The 15,440-nt window shown below is 37.1% G+C and overlaps 1 protein-coding gene across 1 annotated transcript in view; it reads right to left on the bottom strand.

Moving 5' to 3' along the window:
• Positions 1-15,440, bottom strand: part of vps8 (VPS8 subunit of CORVET complex) — a 740,642-nt gene that overhangs the window by 474,494 nt on the left and 250,708 nt on the right. Inside the window, exons 24-25 of the mRNA XM_039755059.1 lie at positions 13,325-13,547; positions 11,038-11,127 (exon numbers count right to left, since the gene is read on the bottom strand). Of these exons, the coding sequence (XP_039610993.1) occupies positions 11,038-11,127; positions 13,325-13,547 (313 nt within the window). The remainder of the gene's footprint in view (positions 1-11,037; positions 11,128-13,324; positions 13,548-15,440) is intronic.

Raw genomic sequence — 15,440 nt, 5'->3', positions numbered from 1 at the left:
CACTTATGAATATGCTTGTATGTATCACACGCTTCATATTTTTTTGCTGCCTTCTCAATTATGTAATTCGGTTTTTGTTCAGCACTCTTTGGAACTGTTGCTTTTTGTCTGTGCACTGCGCAAGTTCACAAGAGCCGCTCGGTGTACATGCATCGAAGGTTCCCAGCTGTGCTGGTGCCATCTGGTGCGATGTCCACGGCTGTATTTAATGTTAGCTAAGACCCGGCACTTAAAAGTTTCTCTCGCAGTTTCGCTGAGTTTGTGCCTAACACCACCCTGACCATCTCATCTTCCTCTGCATAAGCACAGTCCTTTATCCATGAATATTTAGCGGCAGTGTTTCTATTGGATTGCCGCTGACAGACGGCTTTATATGGGCAGGCACTAAATTACATCGAGCAGAAGTCTATTATAGTATATGGACGAAAAAATAGGTTCCACTTATGACCATTACGTGTAGAATTTCAAAATGAAACCTGCCCAACTTTTGTAAGTAAGCTGTAAGGAATGAGCCTGCCACCTACACGGGAAGTTGGAGAATTAGTGATGAGTGAGTGAGTGAGTGAATGAGTGAGGGATTTGCCTTTTATTAGTATAGAAGAACTGTGCACTTTTTATACAAAGTTCACTTCAGCTTATAAGATGCACACACATTATGACTGGCTACAATAAAATAATTCAAATAAGTTGTCAACAAGAGAGACACAACAACATGATGATAGTTTTGACATGCACTATTCACATGACAGGCATGCAAGAAACAACAACTTTGTTTTTTCAGAGCTAATGCTAACCAACAGATGTACTCCAATAAAGTTTCAGAGTAACCTCATAAAGCAATTATATGTAGCCAGGGTGAACTGCGACTGCCACAGTAAGAGGGGAGAACACTCAGACATTTCAGGGGTTGCATTACACACTGTACAGAGATATGGTATGATTTAGATTGGGAAATGCATTGCAAAAAAGAGCTAACTTAATTAACATAATTTCAAAATAAAAAACACAGTAGTAAATAAGGCTTTGTTATTTTGTTTCTTGGTGAAATGTGCCTCATATTTCTCTTGCTATAAAGTTTGGTTTGAGATGCTCACATATACACAAAATACAGAAAATTAACCTGTCTGACAAATATTTGTATTTTACCACTTGAAAAATTCTGTACTATACTATGCATATGTAATACAATAGTTATTAATATTGAATTTGAGATGTACGGGATAAAATAGTCTTAGCTCCTTAATACTGTACAGGGCATTTTAAACTTTTAGTATATAGTAGTCAGAATATTCTTACTCAGTCATGACAACTACCCAAATAATTGCTTACTCAGTGCCAGAAAATGCTTCACTTTACCGTATATGATTTTCAAATGTGTTGAATTGCCAGTACTCACAAAGTGGCACTGTGAATTCATTCACTGTAAACTTTGCTCACTCAGTAACTGACTGCCAATGGTCTTCCTTCACTAGTTAAATGATTTTCCAGCCTCCTAATCCTTCATTGTTCCAGTGTACTTTGGCTTTCTTCTATCCTCTGTTACTTCCTCTCAACTCTATTGTCAATACTTTTCCCTTTAATATATCTCAATGCTCTTTAATTCTCCTCTCATGCAAACCCAGTATAAACTACAGTTTTGTTTAGAAATTAACCTTCTTCTTTCATTGTGTTGGCTATCTATTTTTCCATTTCAATCAGGCTGAAAAAATAATGTGTAATTATTTTAAGTATGAGATTCTATGTTGAGTTTGATGGATAACATGATTCTGGGTTTTCATTTTAAATAAGTGAGCCAGGCTGATATATAACTTAAAATAGACCACGGTAATATGTTACAGTTAATTGCAATAAAAAGAAACTTAAAACAGTTTTTAGAAGTTTTAGAAGAATTAGGTTGTGTGTTTATTTTGCCGCTACCCTTAACAATCACTTTTCAGGACCTGGTGGTTCTTCTTTGTCGACAGTGATGCCAAAGGGTTCTCTCACACTTGACTTGACTCTAAAAGTATTATCATTTTTTTTCCCCAGTAAGTAATTGTGCCTTCATGACTCCCAGTATTTTTCTTTGATAATAATTTTGGAGCACTAAATTGGTGAAAGGCCTTACACTGGAGAATACACTGAAGAGCTTTCTTTGCTGCTTCGTCTGTAGGTGCTATTGGAATTCATGCATAGCTTCCATCAACTAAAATTTACAATCACTGTGTCACAGAGAAGAGAGGAAAGCAATGTGTCACCAAAAAAATAAATAAATAACATATTATTGTTAACTTAAGCTATTTTTGTTTGCATTATTAAAATTATGGACCACATCCAACCTGACAAAAAATTAGTCCTAAAATTCATCCGTTATCAACATTTTCTGTAGGTGAACAACCTACTGAAAACCTCAACCAGACTTGGACTCTGCCTCACAATGATTCACCACTCTCATCTGTGGTGAATTTCACATACTGTTTCCACTTTTTCTTTCACTGTTATCCTTTGTTAGCCAAAGAGACATCAATCCATTATACACATCTCCTGTCTTATAGACTGTTCTCCACATGTCTCCTCCTTGCCATTTAATGCTCAAGAATCTGTCCAACTTCACAACTCCACCTTAACATATAATAGATTTGGCAGCTATGGTCATAAATAGACAATGCTGAGACCATATTTACTACAAAGACTTTGGCTGAAAGCTGGAATGTAAATGACAATTATCGTGTCTCCTTTTTCATATACAGATACAGTCCTATTATCTTTGACATAACAAGCAAGCATTTTTGAAGCTAGATTAAAGTATTTCTTTCAGGTGATGAATGTGTAGCAAGACTGATGGAATCTTGAATACAGAAAATATTTCAAAGTTTATACCCTCTAAAGCAGGGGTTTTCAAACTCCATCCTGGGGACCCACAGTGGCTGAAAGTTTATTTTCCAATCGGCTTCTGTTTTCAATTGGAGTCCTGGGCTAATTAAGTGAACTGTTATTTCCAGGATTCTGTGTTTTGAGAACAATATAGGAATTACAGAATTAAGTCTTAAGATTTTTATTAATATTCACGGACTGCATTAATCTGTCAGAGTAAGCTGAGTTGCTACACAAAGCATCATTTATAAATGTACCCAAAATAATGTATGAAAACAAAGGTCCCCTACCCTATGGGATGCCAGAGGAAACATTAATCAAAAGCTTAAAACTTAAATGAACATGCTCAATTTGAAAAATGTTTCAGTTGAAGAAGATATACATGTATGTACTGTACATGCATGTAATATCTCTATAACAAATGGAAACGAAACTGGAAGAAATATTTCTGGCATTATCTTTCCTGAGGGAACTGAATACTTTCACGAATTTTCAAGTAAACTATGGTTATAAATACAGATAGATGATTCAAATGTTATATAGATATTTATAATAATAAAAAGCAAACGGATACGAAATTTGAGAAAAATTACTCAAACAGAAGTAGCATTTTATTTAAACAACCATCCGAATTTTTTGTATCAAGGAAATATAAATGCGTACACAATATTAAAATCTATATTCAATATAACGCTTATTCTTTCAATAACCATTATTAATTTTTTTTATTAATACAGCATCAGTTTAATAATAACAGTACAGTAAGCTGCTACGTCCTTGTTGCGTTCCTGGTAATAAATTTAATTTTATTTTTTTATATTTCCACCATCATTATCATAATTAAATGTAGGTAAACGCAGTTTTACCTATAGCAATTTACTGCAATAAATATTATATAAAACAGCCACTTTTTCTATGTTTTTAGGTGAAGATCACTCTTTTTACATTGCAAGTATTCTAGGTAATGCATATATAATCATGAAAAAATTCCACAGTTTTCAACACTCCTGACTATTACTGTTATTTACCAATTGTGCATTAGTCCTTCTCCTGCCGTTCACTTTGGAGACACCTCTTCTGAGATGTTAACCCTGTCCCGTATTTTAGTTTATTATCTTAATTACAAACCCAGCCACACGGGATACGTAAACCAGTTTGTTTCTTCATGCCAATCCCAAGCCCGGACAAATGAGGAGGGTTACATGGGCATCTGGTGTAAAATTTTGCCAGACCAATATGCAGACAAACAATACAGATTTCCATACCAGATCGGTCGAGGCCCAGATTAACAACGGCCATCACCAATACTGTTAGCCAACAGGGTGCTGGCAGAAATTGGGCTAATGTTGGCCGAAGAAGGAGAAGAAGAGGGGGGAGTCATGTCCAGAGGCAGTAGGAGAGGAAATAAGTAGAGAGAGCTGAAGTGAGGGTAGGAACTTTGAATGTCGGCAGTATGATTGGTAAAGGGAGAGAGTTAGCTGATGTGATGGAGAGAAGGAAGGTTGATATATAGCAAGTGCAAAGGACTAAGAGGAATGGGAGTAAGGCCAGGTGGATCAGAGGTGGGTTCAAATTGTTCCATCATGGTGTGGATGGGAGAAGAAATGGGGCAGAGGTTATTCTGAAGAAACAGTATGTCAAGAGTGTTTTGAAGGTGAAAAATAAGTGTTAGATGGAGAGATGATTATGAAGCTGGGTGTGATGATGAATGTTTTTAGTGCATATGCCCCACAAGTTGGAAGTGCAATGGATGAGAAAGATGATTTCTGGAATAAGTTGGATGAAGTGGTGGAGCTTCGCTTGCTAACCCCCCTGGCCTGCGTTACACGCCAGCCACTTCACGTCTCTGCTGCTCACGTTGTGAAGAGGGGGACTGAACACACCACAAGGAGATGCGGTCGCCCCCCGAAACCCCATCTTAAACGGTGATACAATGGGAAACAAGTAGGTTTTTTTTAATCTCCTCTTTGCTAGATCAGCTGCTGGTTTGCTGCTGCCGTGCCACGTGGTCTGCATCTCTCGCAGCGTTTCGAACATTTAAAAGCCTGTACAGCAGTTGTCCTACTCTTTACATATATAGAGTTATATGAAAAAGTTTGGGAACCCCTCTCAGCCTGCATAATAATTTACTTTCAACAAAAAAGATAACAGTGGTATGTCTTTCATTTTCAAGGAACATCTGAGTACTGGGGTGTTTTCCAAACAAAGATTTTTAGTGAAGAAATATTTACTTGTATGAAATTAAATCAAATGTGAAAAACTGGCTGTGCAAAAATTTGGGCACTCTTGTAATTTTGCTGATTTAAATGCATGTAACTGCTCAGTACTGACTACTTGCAACACCAAACTGGTTGGATTAGCTCATTAAGCATTGAACTTCATAGAAAGGTGTGTCCAATCATGAGAAAAGGTATTTAAGGTGGTCAATTGCAAGTTGTGCTTCCCTTTGACTCTCCTCTAAAGAGCGACAGCATGGGATCCTCAAAGCAACTCTCAAAAGATCTGAAAACAAAGATTGTTCAGTATCATGGTTTAGGGGAAGGCTACAAAAAGCTATCTCTGAGGTTTAAACTGTCAGTTTCAACTGTAAGGAATGTAATCAGGAAATGGAAGGCCACAGGCACAGCTGCTGTTAAACAAAGGTCTGGCAGGCCAAGAAAAATACAGCAGCGGCATATGTGCAGGATTGGCAGAATGGTTACAGACAACCCACAGATCACCTCCAAAGACCTGCAAGAATATCTTGTTGCAGATGGTGTATCTGCACATCATTCTACAATTCAGCACAATTTGCACAAAGAATATCTGTACGGCAGGGTGATGAGAAAGAAGCCCTTTCTGCACTCACGCCACAAACAGAGTCACTTGTATGCAAATGCTCATTTAGTCAAGCCAGATTCATTTTGGAACAAAGTGCTTTGGACTGATGACACAAAAATTTTGTTATTTGGTCATAACAAAAAGCACTTTGCATGGCGGAAGAAGAACACCGCATTCCAAGAAAATTCTGATCATATGCGAGAAAGCCAGGAAGATTCATGGTGATTTGCTGAAAAAAAATCCTTCTTCAAGTGGTGAAGGTGAGGAATTTAAAGCCAGTACAGGATGGTTTAAAAAGTTTTGCAAGAGAAGTGGCATTTAATTTATTTTTCCCTTTGCTTAAAACTCATAAAAAAAGTGTTTACAGCAAGCTGTTCGTAAGGGTCAAGCTCAAACTCTTACAATGTTAGTTTTCTCTATGGTTCCAGGTTTTCTCAGGGTTATTCAATGTTTATGCATTTAGTTCACTAATACACTGTGCATTCTATGTTATAATAAACTCTTTTTGTGCTTAAAAATATATATATTTACATATAGTTTGTATGGTCTGGAACGGATTAATTATAATTACCGTAGATACTCATGTATAAGTTGAAAAATTTATGCCTTAAAATTCATTCAAAAACACAAAGTCGACTTATCCACGGGGCAACACTAATTTCATTAAATAATTCTTTAAACTGTGAAATACCGCACTTGAATTTGAGCATTAGCTTTTGCAGGTTTTGGATAACAAACATACACTTAGCTGCCAGTAGATGGCATTAACCAGAAACATACAGTATTTCGGACCATAAGGTGCACCGGATTTTAAAGCGCAATATCAATGAATGGGTCTCGATCCCGCTGTCATAAGTATCTTCGTTTGTTACATAAGAAATAAACGGATTGGTATCGGAGGTGTGCGATCGAATCGCTGAGTAATACTCTTCACAGAACAGTTCAGGCTTTATAGCGGAGTTCAGTCCACGCCATCTGTACGAAAGGGATACAATGGCGCTCATGTTCGTGTCCGACAATCCCATCCTTGACACTTTCTCCCAGTTTACTAGTGGAAAATGGTGGGACATAGTTTCCTCTTGTGTGGGCGATGTCCTAAAGGGGTTGGTGCTAATTACGGTGGCTTTGGAAAACTCTGCTTCCAGGTCAGCGTCTACCCCTAGTTTTGTCGCCATTCACAGTTTCCTAGTTACACACTACACCGAGAGAATGCACCAATTTTCTTTCAGTTTTACAAGCTTTGTGTCACTCACTAGTGCTGGCAGGAATAATCCCGGACGAGCCCCAAGTGTTACCTTTCCTACCTGTCTCCGGACCGTGGTTGGGGTGACGCAGGGGAGCTTCTCCTTCTTTGTGTCCAGTGGTGTGAAGCTTCAGGGTCAGAGCAACATGCTCTGGGGTAAAACCCTGTCCCTGAGTTCCCTTCTCCTAATTTACAGTAGGGAGTGACACACAAGGCTTGACTGCTCAATGGTTGACTTTATTATCTCCTTCTTTTTAAGGTGCCTGTTTTAGCTTAACAGAGACCAAAAACACAAGAGCCCCACCACTCCTTTAACAAACACTCAATCCCAAAATTCCACCCACATCCCACATTCAGTATAATTGGGATGTCAGGCTGCTATTTTAAGCTCTGATCCCAACAAGAGTCAGACTTTGAAGGATTTGAAGAAGACACTTAGGGCCACTTTATTATATGCGAGGGGTTTGAATACGAATTTAATTGAAATATTCTAACTGTAAGTAAATGAATAAAAATGTTTTTGGAGTTTTAATTTTGGCTTACTAAAATTCTTCAAAGATTAAAATGTTGAAAGTCTGGGCCCAGGTACATTGGGGATAATTATGAAATTCAAAGAATTTGATAGGCTGTCAAGCTTTACCCTTGACTTATACGCGCGTCATAACAAATTTCATAATTTTCGGCTTAAACAATACACTCGACTTATCTGCGAGGTCGACTAATAGGCGAGTATCTACGGTACATACAATTTTATGGGGAAATTACGTTCAGGTCGCATCCAAAGTTTTGGAACGAATTACGGTCGTGACCAGAAGTACCACTGCATCAACAAATTCTTCAGGATAATGCTCAAGCATCAGTTACAAAGTTGAAGTTACGCAGGGGTTGGATATTCCAACAAGACAATGACCCAAAACACAATTCGAAATCTACAAAGGTATTCATGCAGAGTGAGAAGTACAATGCTCTGGAATGGCCGTCACAGTCCCCTGACTTGAATATCATCGAAAAATCTATGGGATGATTTGAAGCAGGATGTCCATGCTCAGCACCCATCAAATTTAACTGAACTAGAGTGATTTTGAATGGAAAAATTGTCAAAAATACCTTTATCCAGACACTCATCAAAGGCTATGGGAGGTGTCTAGAGGCTGTTATATTTGCAAAAGGAGGCTCAACTAAGTATTGATGTAATATCTCTGTTGGGGTGCCCAAATTTATGCACCTGTCCAATTTTGTTATGATGCATATTACATATTTTCTGTTAATCCAATAAACTTAATGTCACTGCTGAAATACTACTTTCTATAAGGCATGTCATATATTAAAAGGAAGTTGCTACTTTGAAAGCTCAACCAAATGACAAACAAAAATCCAAAGAATTAAGAGGGGTTCCCAAAGTTTTTCATATGACTCTGTATGTATGTATGTGTGTGTGTGTGTGTGTGTGTATGCATGTACAGTACAGGCCACAAGTTAGGACACACCTCCTCATTCAATGTGTTTTCTTTATTTTCATGACCATTTACATTGGCAGATTCTCACTGAAGGCATCAAAACTATGAATGAACACATGTGGAGTTATGTACTTAACAAAAAAATGGTGAAATAACTGAAAACATGTTTTATATTCTAGTTTCTTCAAAATAGCCACCCTTTGCTCTGATTACTGCTTTGCACACTCTTGGCATTGAAATAAAACCATTTCAGATGACTGTTATGTCACCCGCAGTGCTAGAATGTAAAATATAGATGTTACTGCTATATGTGCTGTAATTCATACAAGCACGTTTTCATTGCCAGAAGCCTTGGTGCAGGGTGTTTCAAAGGCATCTTGGGGCTTTAACCCTTAAACTGCCAGATACTTGGGGGTTAATGTGTTCCTAGATGCCAAATACTTTTTTGCTGCACTTTTTAAGTAAACGTTACAATTCACAAAGAAAAAGTAAAATTTTAAATGGAACACATTATTTTTCCATGCAAAGAGCATCACAACTACTGCAACACTGATCATTTTACATACTGCTAATGAACTGTAAAAACTATTAAAAAAAAAACTACTGGAACAATATGTAGGTGCAACTGACGCCATTGATGAAATTCAGTAAATCACCGAGCCAATTGCGCTTGAACTGGCTGCACACAAACACACAGAGGTAAATGCTGATGCTTGCAGTCTAGTCTAGTGCAGTGGCTCAATCCCAGAGACAGTGGGGCTGCAGTGCTGCAGGGGCCGGCAGTGGTCATGGGCTGGCTGCTCAACAAATGTACGGCACTGACTAATCAGCTCCGGTGTGCTGGCAAATTGCACTGGGAATCGACAATATCCGGTTGCGGTGTTCAATGAATGTACGTCTTCGAATATACACGCTGCCTTCGTGCTGGAAAATGGCACTGGGAAATGACTATAGCCGGCTGTGGCAGTTTAAGGATTAAAAAGAACAAAACAGAAAACACGAGAACACTCAGCAGGAGATGTATCATAGTGCAGCAGCAAGGAGGAATGAATAATGCTGTAGCGGTCTGGTGTCGCTATGATTCACACCATCGAGAAGACAGTGATTTATTTATTTTTATGGTGGAGATTCCAGGGATGCACAACAAACAGAGACAAAAACAAAGCAAACTGGTAAAGCAGTAAATAAAGAATGTAATGAAAAAGATACCACCTCTGTTCCCCTTACAGCGATTATACATTAAATACAACAAAGCACCAACAAAACACACACAGTTAAGTCCATGAAAAATGGCTACGGATGAAATGTAATGATGAAAATAGATAGTCCATAGATCCGCATGTTGAATGGGAATGTAAAGATAGTCCTACCAATAGTTCCTGAAATGGTGAAGACAGGTGGGCGAGTTCAGGAGCACTCCTTTCTTCACAGGATGGAAATTAATCCACTTACAGTCCTTATGTACACAGGCAGACAGCAGACAATCCAGACCCCAACCACAAAATGATCCAGGACAAAACGAATAAGTACAGGTAACCCAACAGAAGGCAGGCAGAGAGAGAGGAACTTGAAACAAATTACAAAAACTTTTTTTTTTTCTTTTTGTCACCGGCACCCTTTTTAAAAGCTGTGCTGACATCCTTTGACCCTAACAGCCCCTGCACCCTCAGCAGAAAACCAATCAGAGCCACTGCAGGGACTTCTGGGAGTTAAAGTTTCAAATTCTAGTAGAGTACAACACTCTCAGATTAGCTATTTTCACCATCCCAAGCCACGTTTTCCTCTACAGTTGCTTCCTGTTCTCTCTATAGCGCAGTATTGCCATAAAAAATTGTAGAGGATATTTGCGGTTTCTGCTAACAACTATTAGTTCTAAGAACAAATCCACAAACGACTGAAGCCACGAACCCTGAACTGCATCTTTGCGTTGCGTGGGTTGGATGGATGGATGGATGGAAATTCACAAAATCCAGCAACAGTATACTGATACATATATATACACTTGTAGCAAGAAAGCTCAGCAGTTATACAATGGGGATTTGTCTATCCAGCACAGTTTTATAAAAATAACCTGAAGTAATATAACTGCTCTTTCTTTATTATAAATAAGTAAAAAGAGCCTCATTAAAACCAGCTGGCACAAAACAATTACAAGACAGTGAAGCACTATACAGCAAATGTCATAGGAGGAAGAGACCTTTATAAAGCAACACTTAACTTTTTCCCCAAAGGGAAAAAAAAATCCAGTGACAGACCATATTAGACTGTTACCCAAATGGACAATTATGCAGAACATCAGTGATAACCTTAGCAGTTAGCACAGTCACAATAAACAGCTAGTCACTTACTGTATACTGTAGTATGTAACATTCATTCTGACTTTCTGGTTGCTTCTTCTCAAAATAATAAACAGTATTAGTGTCTACAGTTACCCTGGCAGACACATACTGCTTAAGAAAAGATAAAATTAAAAAACATGCACAGTGGTACTACAGCCTTAAAATTAGTTTAGACAGGTGAAGAGGTGTCATGTTTAAACCGAACCATAAAAAAATGGAAAAATAAAAACAATTATATGTTATTGTTGAGAAATTAAAAACATGGGCTAAAAAAAGATATCTGGCTATGGAAAAGAAGTGTTTTAGTTGCCTCCTAGCACCATACCTCCATAGGAGTAAGGTAATCATTCATCCCGCTGTTGTATACATAAATCATTGCATCATAAAGATGATGTTCCCAACACAGCTGAACAACCTGCAAAGTGAAAAACACATTTTTTTATAAGTAATGATATGAACATGCTGCATAACAACACACTTATGTTACTAAACTGTAGCAAGCAGACACACTTTTAACTGATGGTAACTTAAGACACCTTTTTTTGAAATATCAGTTAAAAAGCAGATTAGTTATAACTTTACTATGCATTACACATTAAACTAAAATATACACTCAAATAAATGTAAAAATGATGTGTATATAGCAAAACTGTGTTTTTTACTTTCTTAAACACCCATATGTGCCAATTACCATACCAATACTTGCCATTACCACATCAACATAAAATCGACTTTCAATAGAAAAAAAGGGAATAAAAACCATCTACTAAAATCAATTACAAAAACTAAAATTTCTATGCTACAGTGCCAAACTTTTTTTATGAAAAGAAAATCAGTTGCCAAATAGACAAAACAGTGACACCCACAGGCTCAGGTAAAATCACAAATCGAAAAGAAATATCTTTAAATGTTGCCTTTACTCTGATGTAAGAATGAAATATCTTTATGGAAAACATGCATAAAGATAAAGTGAAACCATGTAATCCATTTAATTTTCATTTAAACATAAGCATTGCAAAATTTTGTTTCTTTCTTGCATTATCTTTGAAAACAAAAAAAGACATCAAGTTACCTTCCAGGCCAATGACTTCAAGGATTGGCTGTTTTACAAACATAAAAGCTATGGTAGTAAAATCTGGTAGAAAGAGACTAAAGGAAGGGACAGTTTGATGCTCAACATTTTCACACGACTTTAGTATTAACCACTGAGCATACTGGATCTTGCATTTACTGCTTCACATAGCAGCAGCCAAGATTTAAAATCCACCTCTATGCAACATTACAAAAGTATAGTTATAAGTAGTTACATATTATTATGAATAATTACATATTATTTTCATCAATGTTTCTTTTGGCACGCAAAAATTTTTTTATACTCATTAATGCCCCATTTTTTCGTTAACATAATTAATACAAAACCCTCTAAACCTTATTTTTGTCTATGAAAATATCCTACTGTTAAACAATTTGGACTCCTATTATTTTATTCAGAAGTATAAATATGGGAAGATATGTGTAGAACATTAATGCATTAAAATACAAAGTTTTCTTTCTATAATACACTTTACTTCATTTTTGCATAACAAAACATCAAAACAATGATGAATTGTGGTTATTACAATGTATAGTTATTTTTCTATCTTTGATGTACTGAATACTTTCCTCTTCCCATAAAGTAACATTTAAACAGAGAAAAACAGCTATAAATGTAAAACTATTGGATCAAAAAAGTAAATTAAAGAAAGGTATTTTTAAAATAATTAATCTAATAAATATAGTACATGTTTTAGTCATTGGAAAACACAAAGATATACAGAATTCTTCCAAATGAACAAAAGAAGGTACCCGGCTAGGATTAAAGTCAGCATATTAGCATAAATAGAGATGTAGAAGAGCTTCAAAATGTTTAGGTAATTAGAGAAACTACCTGTCTAGTAGATGTGAATAGTGGACAAAACCAGCAATCGGGAGCAAAGAAGTGATGGTACATTTGATATTTGATTTTGGGCAGTTTATACAAAGTCTAGAACTACTATGAAGTGCACAGTTCTAGCTACATTAGTCCATATTTTGTACAATATAATATTTAAATAATAACTCTGCATTGAATGTCTACAACTAGCATATTACGACGTTCCTCCAACCATTAGTTTAGCCAAAACTGAGCTCTTTTAGTCTTTGAAATGATTTAGAGGTTACTTGTTTGGCTACAGTTACATCACTTATTACTAACAACTCTTTAGTAGTTAGAGATAGTTCAGACAATGAAAATGCTTGACATGTCAATAGTTGAAAACTAAGTATATATAACATGAAATAAAATATCTGACTAGTAGTCATTAATAATATGTGTTTTTCTTAGGCAGATACTAAGTATTTAAATTGAAAAACAAAGATATTTTCCTAGCTAGTGGTTAACAAAAGTTCCAATAAATAGCTATTAGTTGCAACTTCCTGCATGTAAGTTATTGAGGGACTAATGAGCAACATGGATCTTAAGTGTCAAGTAATTTACACAAAATTATTATAATATATATTGATTAAAAATGTAGGGTGATACATAAAAATTTCATAGTTAGACAATCCATTACATATTCATTAAACAAGCTCACCCATTGAATATCAAGGCTAGTAATGTCCATGTGTACAATACAAGACTCAATGCTGTCCATCATGCCATTGTCCTGAAAATGGATAAGAAGATCCTTCATAACATGTGGAGTAAGGCCAACTAGCCGATCACTGAGGATGTAGTGTTCCAAACATTCAAGGAAGACAGCCTTTGCAACAGAATTTTCCCCCATCTTCGAATATATCTGGCTAAAAAGTAGATCACTAAAAAACATTAAAAGATAAATAAAAAAAGGTTCACAAGTTAAGATAAGAACATCTTTGGATCAAGACTCCTATAGCTTCTTTCAAATATAAAACATTTATCCATTACTAACCACTACCGACTGCTACACAGCTTTGTTTGTCATTCATAACATTCCTTATGTATTACAATTTTTACGTTACTTTGGCCAACTGTCAAAATCATTTAAACATATTTTAGCTTAATGTCATAGTTTCACTTCATTCTGAGTAAAAGACAATGTAACATTCTCAAACTCACTTAATAAAATTCAGGTTATAAGGAGGATGAAGACTACTTCATAAGCAAAAAAAACAAGATAGGAGTTTGTGGAACAATATATGGGTGGCTGCCCCAAAAATTTACAATGTCTTTGCCTCATCTTTATCACAACATACAGTACATATACATACATATACAAATACTGTATGTACAGTGCATCCAGAAAGTATTCACAGCGCATCACTTTTTCCACATTTTGTTATGTTACAGCCTTATTCCAAAATGGATTAAATTAATTTTTTTCCTCAGAATTCTACATACAACACCCCATAATGACAATGTGAAGAAAGTTTACTTGAGGTTATAAAAATAAAAAACGAGAAATCACATGTACATAAGTATTCACAGCCTTTGCTCAATACTTTGTCGATGAACCTTTGGCAGCAATTACAGCCTCAAGTCTTTTTGAATATGATGCCACAAGCTTGGCACACCTATCTTTGACCAGTTTCGCCCAATCCTTTTTGTAGCACCTCTCAAGCTCCATCAGGTTGGAAGGGAAGCGTCGGTGCACAGCCATTTTAAGATCTCTCCAGAGATGTTCAATCTGATTCAAGTCTGGGCTCTGGCTGGGCCACTCAAGGACATTCACAGAGTTGTCCTGAAGCCACTCCTTTGATATCTTAGCTGAGTGCTTAGGGTCATTGTCCGACTGAAAGATGAACCATCGCCCCAGTCTGAGGTCAAGAGCGCTCTGGAGCAGGTTTTCGTGCAGGATGTCACTGTACATTGCTGCAGTCATCTTTCCCTTTATCCTGACTAGTCTCCCAGTTCCTGCCGCTGAAAAACATCCCCACACCATGATGCTGCCATCACCATGCTTCACTGTAGGGATGGTATTGGCCTGGTGATGAGCAGTGCCTGGTTTCCTCCAAATGTGAGGCCTGGCATTCACACCAAAGAGTTCAATCTTTGTCTCATCAGACCAGAGAATTTTCTTTCTCAAGGTCTGAGAGTCCTTCAGGTGCCTTTTGGCAAACTCCAGGCGGGCTGCCATGTGCCTTTTACTAAGGAGTAGCTTCCGTTTGGCCACTCTCACATAGAGGCCTAATTGGTGGATTGCTGCAGAGATGGTTGTCCTTCTAGAAGGTTTTCCTCTCTCCACAGAGGACCTCTGGAGCTCTGACAGAGTGACCTTCGGGTTCTTGGTCACCTCCATTCGGACCTTCAAAGCAGCAGAAATGTTTCTGTAACCTTCCCCAGATTTGTGCCTCGAGACAATCCTGGCTCTGAGGTCTACAGACAATTCCTCTGACTTCATGCTTGGTTTGTGCTCCGACATGAACTGTCAACTGTGGGACCTTATATAGACAGGTGTGTGCCTTTCCAAATCATGTCCAATCAACTGAATTTACCACATGTGGACTCCAATTAAGCTGCAGAAATATCTCAAAGATGATCAGGGGAAACAGGATGCACCTGAGCTCAATTTTGAGATTCATGGCAAAGGCTGTGAATACTTATGTACATGTGCTTTCTCAATTTAATTTTTAATAAATTTGCAAAAATCTCAAGTAAACTTTTTTTACGTTATCATTATCGGGTGTTGTGTGTAGAGCTCTGAGGAAAAAATAAATTGAATCAATTTTGGA

Source organism: Polypterus senegalus, chromosome 6 (genome assembly GCF_016835505.1).
Source record: "Polypterus senegalus isolate Bchr_013 chromosome 6, ASM1683550v1, whole genome shotgun sequence".
NCBI lineage: Eukaryota > Metazoa > Chordata > Cladistia > Polypteriformes > Polypteridae > Polypterus > Polypterus senegalus.
This window is presented reverse-complemented; position numbering and strand designations above follow the sequence as displayed.